The following is a 13,238-nucleotide window of genomic DNA, read 5'->3' as shown; positions in this document are numbered from 1 at the left end:
GTTTGCATGTGATACAAAAGTTGGAGGAGTTGTGGATAGTGTTGAAGGTTGTCATAGGATACAAAAGGATATAGATAGGATGCAAAGTTGGCTGGGAAAAATGGTACATAGAGTTCAATCCAGATAAGTATGAGGAAATACATTTTGGAAGATCAAACAAGAAGGCTGAGAACAGGGTTATGGTAGGTTACTTAACAGTTAGGAGGAACAGAGACATCTTGGTGTTCAAATCCAAACATCTCTCAAGGTTACCGTGCAAGTTGATAAGATAATTAAGAAGGCCTATGTGATGTTGGGCTTCATTAACAGGGAAATTCAGTTCAATAGTCAAAAGATCATGTTACAACTCTACAAGTTTCTGATGAGACCACACTTAGAGTATTGTGTTGAGTTCTGGTCACCACATTATAGGAAGGATGTGGAAGCTATGGAGAGGGTGCAGAGGAGACTTACCAGGATGTCAACTGGATTGGAAAATAAGCCTTATGAGACAAGGTTAGCAGTGCTGGGACTTTTCTTTTTGGAGTAAAGAAGAATGAGAGGAGACTTAATGGAAGTGAACAAGATTTTGAGAGGCATATATAAGTTGGGCACCCATCACCCTTTTCCCAGCACAGGAATACCAAACACCTGGGGACATCACTACAAAGTGAAGGGAAGAAAGTTTATGGGAGAACTCAGGATAAGGTTTTTTTTAGCACAGAGAGTTGTAGGTGCCTGGATTGCCTTCTCAGGCTGAAACATTGGGGACATTTAAGAGTCTCATAGATAGACATATGGATTAAAGAAAAATAGAGGGTTATGAGGTAGGAAGGGTTTTGATTTTTATTTTGGTGGAAATATATAAGTCAGCACAACGATGCGGGCAGGAGGGCTTGTACTGTGCTGTAATATTTTATGTTCTATGTTCTATAGTGAAAGGATCAAGGAGTCATATAGTACAGACCCCAAGACCTCCACACCAAACTTTTGTCACTAATCCCATTTTCTTGCATTAAGACCATATCATTCAATGCCAATCTATTTTAGTGTCTTTATCACAATAGTTTCTGTTTCCAACACTATATCTGGCTGTGTTTTCCAGAGATCACCCACTTTCTCCATACAAAACTTACTCTTCAGTTCCTTTTTAAAACAGTTCTCCTTAAACCTTTGCTGCCTTCTTTTTAATGCTCCTACTATGCAAAACAGATATTTCTACCCTCTCTAACTTAAATGCTTTTGACAGGGAACTCTTCCGCCTCCTTCACTCCAGGGAAACTAACCCAGCCTGTCCGATTTCTCCCCAACACTGAAGTTCTCCAATCCAGGCACCATCTTGGGGATCTTGTCTGCATTTCCTATGATATGATGCTCAGAACTGCACACATTAACCAAATATGGTGTAACGTGTTTGTAAAATTTCAACATAATGTCCCATGTCTAATGTTCTCTATCCTCACTCATTAAGGCAAGCATGTCATAAATATCACTGATACCAAAGGTGGTGTCAGCAATTTTGTCACTTCCAAATCAAAAGTATCCTTCCACCACTACCTTCCACCTTTCACTAAGCACTATTTGCCTATGCTTGGCCTATTTCCCTCTAATTCTTTCCTGTTAATGTTCCTGTCCAAACATATTTTATCATTTCAATTGTGCCTGCCACTGTTACTTTCTCAGCAATTCATTACAAATGCTGTGAGTAAAGGGTGCCTCTTAACAGAATTGGCCTGTTCTGTGCTGTATATGGTTATATGGTTATACGTCCCTTTTAAATCATTCCCTTCTCATTTTATCCTCCCCTACCCAGGGAAAAAGACTACCTATGAAGATGTTGTCCGTGCTCCTCATAATTTTACATATTATATGTGTGTGTGTGTGTGTGTGTGTGTGTGTGTGTGTGTGTGTGTGTGTGTGTGTGTGTGTGTGTGTGTGTGTGTGTGTGTGTGTGTATCACAGCTTAGGACATCACAGGCAAAACTCGCCTCATCATCAAGAACATCCACAGGGACCGCTGCCATCAGAGAGCAGCAACAATCATCAAGGATCCATACCACCCAGCACACACTCTTCTTGTTGATGCCATCAGGCAAGAGGTAAAGGTGCCACAAGACTCATACTACCAGGTTCAAAAACAGTTGCTCCCCTTCAACCATCAGACTCCTAAACAACAGACTCAATCACGGACTCATTTAAGGAGTCTTACTCCGCACATTATTTATTAATTTCCTACATTGCAGGACAGTTTGTTTATATTTTCTTTGCTCACATTTCTGTCTTTTGTATGATATCCTCTTCTTGAGTACACTTTCCAGTTACCAATAAGTAGAAATTCTGCCTGGCCTGCAGAAAAAAAAATAATCTCAGCGCTATCTGTGATGTCATGTATGTACTCTGACAATAAATTGGAAATTGGAAATTTTAAGGTACCCATTGGCATCCTGTGTTGATCCTCTCCTTCCACTGCTTATAATTTAACCTAACAGTCTCAGTAATATTCCCATGAATCTCTCATGTACCTTTTCCAGTTTGATGATATCTTTCCTATAGTTCGATAACTAGAACGCTGTTCAGTTCCAAGAGTGGTTTCATCAGCGTTTTGATCATCTGTAAAATGAGATCGACGTTCCTCCACTCAGTGCCCTGACCAATAAAAGCACACAACTTCTTCACATCCTGTTCACCTGTTTCACTGCTTTCATGGGTCTATGTACCTGTATTCTATGTCTGTTCGATAATACTCTCTTACTTTGTAGGTCCTACTCTGGTTTAACCTACTGAAGTGTAACTCCTTACACTTGTCCACGTAAAATTCCACTTGCTATTCCTTGGTCCTTTTGCCTGTCATCTTCTTCCTTTGGGGGTCAATGATCATCCTGCATAATCTTTCCTGAAGGGTATTAATTCACTGTTCTGAGTATCATTTTCTACAAAACATCACTTGCACTTTCTCAGTACATCTAAATATGGACAGTTGGAAGATTGTTATTTAAACATATAATCGGCTGTAAATTCTATTGCACAGAATGAAATTACATATTTTGTCATTTTTTTTTGTAAAAGGAGGAACTAAATGATCAGCAACTTCATGTGTGTTTAATGTCCACCAAGGAATTCCTCTCCTGTCTCTGTGCTTACAACTTCTTTACACATTCTAATTACACCAACATTGTAAAAGAGAAGAATGTGTCCTTCACAACCAGCATTCAGCTCAACTACAGGTTCACGCTTACCTGTACTGTTGACCTGATAACTCCTAGAAAGCTCAGAGGTTTGGCTAATGTAAGGTATAATGTATTGGTGGAAGGCTTCAACTTCCAGGATCCCTGCCAAGGATCTCTACTTCTAATAATCTAATTTTCTATCAGCCACAGAATCTAGTTGTGCCTGTTCCCTTGTTGACCTTCCACTTGAGGTCAAATCTTTTCCAATCAGGCCCACTATTAAACATGGCATAAAGATTTTTCACACACTCCCAGGGCCAGACACAGAGTGAAGCTCCCTCCACACTGTCCCATCACTATCTCCCAGGGTCAGACTGAAGTTGATGATTTGCCATGAAATTTGGCATTAAATTTCACTTTGAAGTTCAAGTTTTAGTGTATGTTTGGTTCAAAAGCAGTCAAGTAGACATCAAGTTAGACTCAGAATGAAAGTCCAGAGTTATAGGTGGATATCAGTTAGTACACCTTTTTCACCTCATGGGGCAGAGTTCAATACCCTCTAAGACAGTGGTTCTCAACCTTTATCCTTCTACTTACGTACCACTTTAAGTAATACCTATACCATCAGTGCTCTGTGATTAGTAAGAGATCCTTAAGATGGTATGTGAGTGGGAAGGGAAGGTTGAGAATCACTGCTCTAGACCCAATTGTTACTGAAATATTTTGCTTGAGAATAATTGTAATTGGCCCATTTCCTTTGGAGTTATGAAACCATGCACATAACGAGTCAATTAGGTACGATTAAAACAGTGGTTTTCAAATCTTTTCTTTCCAACCACATACCACCTTGAGCAATCCCTTACTAATCACAGAGCACTGATGGCATAGGGAATACTTAAAGTGGTATGTGAGTGGAAAGAAAAAGGTTGAGAACCACTGCATTAAATAGATCTAATCATCTGGCCTCCACTGCCCTCATGGGCAGAGTTTCTTATCCTCAGAGAAACATCAGACCGAGAGTTAGGAAAGATCCCCTAGACTTTCACAATATCAATCATCAAATCCCTCTCATCATCATTGTGAGGAGTACCATTGACAACAAATTTATTCTTCAATATGATTGGCTACTGTCCCTTATCACATCCCCTTCTCCTGATGCCTTATATAAGAAGAGCTCCAGGCCACAGGAATCAACAGATCTTTCCGGAAAATTTAATTCCAGGTCCATCTCACTAGCACCACAAGATCCAAATCAATACAATTTCTGCCTTTCCATCCTTCAATTAGCATGAATGCTTCTTTTCTAATTTAATGATTTAATCAACCTATATGATAAATTGCATTATTTATTTGATAGCACTTTACAGCTCCATTCAATCTTCCTTCACCCATTTGGATGTTAGTTTCTAAGGGCTGTGAGGCCTTTTTAGGTCAAAACATATTCTCTCATGTTTTGTTTGCCAATTGAATGACAATTCTGCAGTTATTAATATCTCTTCATATTTGGATTCTCTCCTCAACCATATTATTTAACATCTTCCATCTCTTTCTCTAACTTTCAAACCTACCATTCCCCCTTAAATGCTGTAGATAACAGTTCAACTAATTGTTTTTGATGTGGCTTGCTGAGGAAAACTGCTGATTGGTATAATGGGAGAAAGTTCTGCCATTCTATCAAATATAGGGGGAGATTTTCAATTGTCCCATTCCCTGGAACAGCAATTCTTCCCTTATGATCCGAAGTCCTCTGCTCTGATGAAGACCCAGCCGCAGCACTGATGTGACAGAATGCAGTGTGAGGCTGCTTCACATAGCCACCTGGCTGTACTCACAGCTTCTACAGTCCTCATGAACCTCCTACCCTGTGGTTTACTGGTTTTCAAACTGTTCTTGAATATTTGTGAGTGTTACAATCTGTTTATAAATGAAATTAATGCAGAATAGAGTTTGTGTAAGTTTTAAAAAAGCACAAGCATGCACACTACACACCTGTGCAAATATGTACACATCTTTGGCTTGGCTTCGCGGACGAAGATTTATGGAGGGGGTAAAAAGTCCACGTCAGCTGCAGGCTCGTTTGTGGCTGACAAGTCCGATGCGGGACAGGCAGACACGGTTGCAGCGGCTGCAGGGGAAAATTGGTTGGTTGGGGTTGGGTGTTGGGTTTTTCCTCCTTTGCCTTTTGTCAGTGAGGTGGGCTCTGCGGTCTTCTTCAAAGGAGGTTGCTGCCCGCCAAACTGTGAGGCGCCAAGATGCACGGTTTGAGGCGTTATCAGCCCACTGGCGGTGGTCAATGTGGCAGGCACCAAGAGATTTCTTTAGGCAGTCCTTGTACCTTTTCTTTGGTGCACCTCTGTCACGGTGGCCAGTGGAGAGCTCGCCATATAACACGATCTTGGGAAGGCGATGGTCCTCCATTCTGGAGACGTGACCCATCCAGCTCAGCTGGATCTTCAGCAGCGTGGACTCGATGCTGTCGACCTCTGCCATCTCAAGTACTTCGACGTTAGGGATGAAAGCGCTCCAATGGATGTTGAGGATGGAGCGGAGACAACGCTGGTGGAAGCATTCTAGGAGCCGTAGGTGGTGCCGGTAGAGGACCCATGATTCGGAGCCGAACAGGAGTGTGGGTATGACAACGGCTCTGTATACGCTTATCTTTGTGAGGTTTTTCAGTTGGTTGTTTTTCCAGACTCTTTTGTGTAGTCTTCCAAAGGCGCTATTTGCCTTGGCGAGTCTGTTGTCTATCTCATTGTCGATCCTTGCATCTGATGAAATGGTGCAGCCGAGATAGGTAAACTGGTTGACCGTTTTGAGTTTTGTGTGCCCGATGGAGATGTGGGGGGGCTGGTAGTCATGGTGGGGAGCTGGCTGATGGAGGACCTCAGTTTTCTTCAGGCTGACTTCCAGGCCAAACATTTTGGCAGTTTCCGCAAAGCAGGACGTCAAGCGCTGAAGAGCTGGCTCTGAATGGGCAACTAAAGCGGCATCGTCTGCAAAGAGTAGTTCACGGACAAGTTTCTCTTGTGTCTTGGTGTGAGCTTGCAGGCGCCTCAGATTGAAGAGACTGCCATCCGTGCGGTACTGGATGTAAACAGCGTCTTCATTGTTGGGGTCTTTCATGGCTTGGTTCAGCATCATGCTGAAGAAGATTGAAAAGAGGGTTGGTGCGAGAACACAGCCTTGCTTCACGCCATTGTTAATGGAGAAGGGTTCAGAGAGCTCATTGCTGTATCTGACCCGACCTTGTTGGTTTTCGTGCAGTTGGATAATCATGTTGAGGAACTTTGGGGGACATCCGATGCGCTCTAGTATTTGCCAAAGCCCTTTCCTGCTCACGGTGTCGAAGGCTTTGGTGAGGTCAACAAAGGTGATGTAGAGTCCTTTGTTTTGTTCTCTGCACTTTTCATAAATACACGTACACATGCACATAGACATAAATTTAAATATTCAAACTGCACTTCAAAAATATCTTTACTTGCCTTTCTCCTGAGAGCGAATTTCCCCTTCCAGCTGAAGCAGGCCACTGTTCTTGTGTTAGTTTTAATTTGGCACAGGCTCAGCAGGGAAGAGTGAGCTGGAAAGTCTGTGGGTTCAAACTGTCCCGGATACCAGGAGTCCAAGTATGCAGCACAGGTAGCAGGGAAGGAAATGTCTCCACCAATTCAATAACTCCAATACAGAAAAAAATGCAGTAGCCAAACAATATACCAGCATGTCTGTGGGATTTAGGAAAAAGAATAGAGAACCTGCAAGAAATTCTGGCAGTCTCAGGAAGAATATGCAAACTTCACAAAGACAGCATTCAAGATCAGAATCAAACTCAGGTTCCCGGAGACCTGAGGCAACAGCATTGACGGGTGCATCACTGTGTCTCCCAGACTTTTACATCTGGGATTTGTCTTGTACTGCGATGCAAAGTGATCTCCACACATCTTCATAATATGTGTGATATATGTATGAAATAAAAGAAGTGAAACAATATCATAAATGATTTCATTACTCAACCTAAGCTTCAGAATTAGCCCTGACATTGACTTGGAAGTCACCCTTGAAAGCAGATCAACCAAATCCTTGAAAAAAGGCAAGCAACATGTTTAAAGAGTAGTCGAAAAGATGAACACTCTGATAATGGAGCATTTTGTCTCTACTGGACTAAAACATACTCTGCAAGTGGGTATAGACAGAGCAAATGAGATCCTTCCAGCATTTCAGTATCAGTAATTAGATTTTACAATCACTCTAGTTGGATCGAGAAAAGAAATAATTTCTGACGTGTTTCTCTTTGGTGTATATCTATGTGGTAAGCCACTGTTGTGCTGTGATTGGCTGCTGCCGGCTGGACACGCCTCCCGAGACTGACCCTACCCATAGTCCTTTCTATGTTCCCCATTCCACTCTGCCTTGATCAATCAATGAGGTTGACTGGCTGTTCCAGTCTATAGTTAATAAAAGTCTATCAGTTTCACAACTTCAATCTTTTGTGATTATTGATGGTGCATCAGTCTATATACAGTATGCAGCTGTATGGAGAATGTTTTACATAGTGTCAGTGCATGGACCAAGCATAGATACGGACATAGCATTGTCTATTTATTTATCTTCCTTCACCTGACTTCACACCAAATTTGTCCAATCTAATTCATTCTCACCTTAATTCACCCTCCAATCATTTCTCAGTCCTTAACTTCAACAGTAAAGAAGCCATGTTGAGAAATTATTTGAGGTATTTAATTCTATCATTGCCTCTCTAGTGAGCCTCTACTATGATCCCTTCCCAAAATTAGAGCCCTTAAAGTAGCACTTTGCTACCTGGGCCACACTAGGATAGAGTTGACCTCTAGTTGTAAGGTTAGGCTAATGCTTGGGTTGGGACACTGGCATGAAGAAAAAAAGATCAAAACTTGACAAATCTCAATCTGAAGGAGATCATCCTTGCTTTTCAAGTTAAGCATACAAATCGTTGCAAAGAAGCATTGCACTCAGTTTTTAAAATTCAATTTGATTGATGTTAATAGGTGCATGATTAAATGTGGAAATGCAGTTTTCTTTGGAAATTCATTAATCTGTTATTAGCTCCATGAAAGCTTCAGCTACTAATTGAGTCCCCATTCAAATGCACTGATGGACAAGGAGGTCCCTGCACTTGAATTGTAAATATGAAAGATGTTCTCCTGAAGATAAATCAAGTCTTTTCAATTCTAAGTACCCTTCAACAATATGATAAAGTATTATTAAACCGCCTTTCAACTTCTTGAGGACTGAACATTAATGCTGATAGTGTGGGGTTCATTCATAGAACATGGAACATAGACCCTTCTGCCCTTGGAGCTGTGCCATCCTATATATTCAATAAAAAAAGTACTAAGCCGTCCCTTCCTAGTTACCCTCTATGTTTCTTCCATCCATGTGCCTGTCTAAGAATCTTTTATACCTCTAATGTTTCAGCCTCCACCACCATCCCTGGCAAGGCATTCCAGGCATCCACAACTCTCTGTGTTAAAATCTGATGTCTCCCCAAAACTTCCTTCCCTTCACTTTGTGCCATAAGCCTCTGGTGTTTGCTATTCCTGCCCTGGAAAAAAAAAGATGCCAGCCGTCCACCCTGTCTATGTAACCTCTCATCCTTCTATGCTCCGAAGAGAAAAGTCCCAGTTCTGTTAACCTTGCTCATTAGACTTATTTTCCAATCCAGGCAACATCCTGGTAAATCTTCTCTGCACCCTTTCCATAGCTTCAACATCCTTCCTATAATGAGTTTATCAAAACTGAACACAATGCTCTAATTGTGATCTCACCAGAGATTTTATGAATTGCAACGTGACATCTTGATTCTTAAACTTAATCCCCCTATTAATGAAGCTCAACATCCCATAGGCCTTCTTACTTTGGCTTGGCTTCGCGGACGAAGATTTATGGAGGGGGTAAAAGTCCACGTCAGCTGCAGGCTCGTTTGTGGCTGACAAGTCCGATGCGGGACAGGCAGACACGGTTGCAGCGGCTGCAGGGGAAAATTGGTTGGTTGGGGTTGGGTGTTGGGTTTTTCCTCCTTTGCCTTTTGTCAGTGAGGTGGGCTCTGCGGTCTTCTTCAAAGGAGGTTGCTGCCCGCCAAACTGTAAGGCGCCAAGATGCACGGTTTGAGGCGATATCAGCCCACTGGCGGTGGTCAATGTGGCAGGCACCAAGAGATTTCTTTAGGCAGTCCTTGTACCTTTTCTTAAATATCATACCAAACTCTGCAGTGACCTTGAAGGATGTATCGATTTAGACCCCAAAGTCCCTCTGTTCATCCACACTCAAGTAACCAACCATTTACCCTATACTCAGCCTTTAGGTTTGACCTTCCAAAGTGCATCACCTCACACTTATCCAGATAGAACTCCATCTGCCACTCTTCTGCCCAACTCTGCGTCATTTCTATATCCTTTTGGAACCAACGACAACATTCAGCACCATCTACAACTCCTCCAACTTTTGAATAATCCACACATTTACTAACCCGTTCTTTCTCCTCTTCATCAAGGTCATTTATAAAAATCACAAAGACCAGGGGTCTGTCTTGGGTAAACCTATACCTCTCATTTTGTTCGTTTTAGATTGGTCACAGTGTTTGAGCTACCGAAAGAAAATAGACACACACACCGAGAGCAGTTCAGTTTATACAAATGTTTATTACAAATTCAAAAGCTGATTTCACACTACAATATGCAAGCCCTTCCCAACTATACTTATCAACGCTTGGACTGGTCCCAATTGCCGAAGCGAGGCAACGACTGCACACTTGCAGTAGGTTGTCAGGGCGCTGGTAGCAGCTTCTCCACCTCCCCTGACTGGGACGTTGCTCGGACTCTGGCTGTTCTTCCTTCTTGACAAGGGGTGTTCCCACCTCTCGGAGAGTCTAAACTTCAGCAGCAGGACCACAGGCTTATATACCCCAAAAACAATTAATCATGCGCCTACTCCTTCTAACATTTGTCAGTCAAAATCAAAACTGAACATACTATTCTACAATTTAGAAGATTAATTATTATGGAACCAGGATGTTACGATTTCCTGGTTTATCTCGTAGATACAAAGACTTATTAAAACTTCTCGAGCAAGACAGGTTGTGACCAATTCGTCAATTTCAGAGTGTTGCATTTGACAACTGCTTTCCCTGGGCCTCACAGTGGAATTCCATTTCAAAGTGTATCTTCAGATAAATCCCCATGGCTAAGTTTAATTACATCTGCTAGTTCTGAAAGTAAGGTGACCTGAATGTGGACCCAGTGTCGTCAGTTCCACATAAGCAAAAAGCATCTGGGCACATGATTTTAATCCTCCATTATAGGGTTCCAGAACAGATCCCTGTGGAACTCCACCAGCCACTGTCCTCCAGGCCAAATACTTTCCTTCCACTACGACTCTCTTCTTTCTCCATGCAAGCCAAATTTATTTTATCCACACAGCTAAGATTCCATGGATTCCAATGCTCATGTCTTTCTGAACTAGTCTCTCATGGGAACCTTGTCAAATGCCTTACTAAAATCCATATAGTTTACATCTACTGCCCTACCCTCATCAATTTCTTTTGTTACCTCCTAAAAAGCTCAATTAGGCTCTTGAGGCACGACCTTCCCTTCACAAAGCCATGTTGACTATCCTTGAGTAGACTGTACTTCTCCAAATCCTTACAAATCCTATCCTTAAGAATCCTCTCCAATAGTTTGCCCACCACTGTATAAGACTCAATAGTATATAATTCACAGGATTCTCCATATTACCATTTTTTTAAACAAAGGGACCACATTTACCATTCTCCAATCCTCTGGCACCTCCTCTGTGGCCAAAGAGGACTCAATGATCATAGCCAGTGCCCCAGCATCTCTTCCCACACTTCCCACAGCAACCTGGGGTATAATGCTTCTGGCCCCAGGGACATTCCTTCAAATTTTGCTTTTGTTGAGGATATTAAATCGTACAACACAAAAATGCTGGAGGAACTCAGTAGGTCAGGCAGCATCCATGGAAGGCCATTAAAAACATACATTTTATTTTACTTATTCTTTGTACATTTTCTCTCATCGGTGTTGTGCCATCCTTACTTTGTTACTCCAGAAACTTGCAAAACATTTTTTAAAATCTCAAACAGGTAAAATTATAGTTCATCTCGTCCAGCACATTTTAGCACTTTTCCTCCTGAACAAGACTTAAAACACAAAAGAAACACTTTCATGTAAATCAGTGGGAGATATTGTTATTCAGAAAACTAAAGCCAAGTGCCACAAATCAGCCAGCATCCTGGCCCATATTTTGTTGACTAATTAGCACATTATTAAAATTGCACATCGGTTCAATTGTTTTTTTTTGCAAATTTCTGCCCAAAACATTTTAGCCCTTGTTACCATTTAAATGCAACAAATGTGACCATCTGGAAAAGATAAACGAGACTGAAATTTGACATGGTAATATAATTAATCATGAAGGAAAACAGATTATAAGCAAAAAAAAAACACTTGCACATAAAAAAATTATTATCATAATTAAACTAGGTTCCAAATGCAACGTGGTCATTGAAGCAATTAAAATATTGTTGGGACATACCGCAGCAAACGCAATAGTCAATTTACACAAAGCAGCATCTTATAACATCTATTATGCAAAAGGTTTGTGCTATTTGCTTTAGGAATTGGTTCGGAGTAAATTTCGGACAAAGATCATCATTTCCTTTGATAATGATAGCATATACTTTCAATCTGCCTGAGAGACTAATTACAAGCAATGTGTCAAGCAAAGTACAGCTGCTCAGACAGTGCAGTACCACTTGTGTACCCATTGAAGTGGGAGCAAAAATTGTGTGCTTACTTTATTTGGAATTTGAACCCACAAACCTCTGATTTTAAGAGTGATGTAAACAAGATTTTCTTCCACCCCCTTTCCTCTGGTGAAAATACTTTTAATGCTGAAATTCTCCATTTTTATGTGGTGCACAAAGTGTGTGAAATTTGGTTTACAAAAACAAATTATTCACTTGTGACAACAATTTCACATTGCACAGTCATTAGGATCTCTGAATTGCAATAAAAATGGAAAGCTCTGATTGGTTTTATTTATTGTATTAGATCATTTTCCCCGGTGCTTAAATCAGGATGCAAAATTTCAGTGATGACCTCTAAGTCTCCAAAGGTAATCACATCCTAGGTATTCGACTTTACAAGCCATCTTCAGCCATGCTCTTGTTCCGCTGGAATTTAAAGAGAATGTAAGTAAGGACACCTTCCTAGATCGGATGAAATAAACTGCCCTGAACTACTGGTGTGTCTTACCTCTATCAAATTAGACTGTAAAAAAGTGTCAGCAAAAAAAATTCTCAATTCAATATTTATTTTGCATCACATTCACATTTTATTATATTAGTTGTTTATTTCACATAATTCTGTTCTGTCAGACTATCATAGATGTGGTATTAGACATTGATTTATCCATTTCAACTCCCTTAAAGTATGCAATGTCTGAATAAAATACACTCATCAAATTCCTAAACCACTGAGATTGTCCAAGAAAAATGACGGGAATGAGGTGTGTGTGAATTAGAGAGAGCAGGGGTGGGGGGGGGGGGTGCAGGCAGTGATTAATAGATGTTCAGAACACGTTGCTGCCCTACTGCGGCAGAGACCGGGGTTTTAGACGGACGCAGAGGGTCAGTGCAGCGCAGAACACCATGGGAGAAACTTCAGACAAAGCGCCCATTGCCCTGGCAGGGCCAGCTGACGTGGAGCAGTGCCTACCACCTGTAAGTAGATTAGACAGGGACTAAAGCGTCTTCGTCCTCTCAATCCCTGCAACTTTCAAATAATGTTTAGACCCATTTCTGAACAATTTTTTTAAAAAGAAAGTGTCAAAGAGTTAAGTATTTGTTTGCTAATAACAAAACGAGATGGCAAATTATTCCAAACCACTTTCTTCTCTCTCTATAACGTGTATGTATGTTTTAAAACCCTGCAAAGATCCGGATTTCAAAGAAATGTCCCTGCGGCGGAATTGAAGTGATGTCTCTTGAGACCAGAAGTGATGAGGAATTTTTGGTGCCTATCGTTGAATTGGGTTGTGTCA

General features: G+C 41.2%; 1 protein-coding gene across 3 annotated transcripts in view; it reads left to right on the top strand.

The window, feature by feature from the left end:
- Positions 1-13,238, top strand: part of cnmd (chondromodulin) — a 97,008-nt gene that overhangs the window by 45,755 nt on the left and 38,015 nt on the right. For 2 of the 3 annotated variants that reach the window (XM_069890643.1, XM_069890644.1), the window contains one exon: positions 12,248-12,311. In XM_069890643.1, the coding sequence (XP_069746744.1) occupies positions 12,248-12,311 (64 nt within the window). Of the gene's footprint in view, positions 1-12,247; positions 12,312-12,799; positions 12,919-13,238 lie in introns of those variants that run through there. The other variant, XM_069890645.1, reaches the window with a different exon arrangement.

This window comes from Narcine bancroftii, chromosome 7, assembly GCF_036971445.1.
Source record: "Narcine bancroftii isolate sNarBan1 chromosome 7, sNarBan1.hap1, whole genome shotgun sequence".
NCBI classification, from domain to species: Eukaryota; Metazoa; Chordata; class Chondrichthyes; order Torpediniformes; family Narcinidae; genus Narcine; species Narcine bancroftii.
The sequence above is the reverse complement of the archived record's forward strand: the minus strand, read 5'-3'. Positions and strand labels throughout refer to the sequence as shown.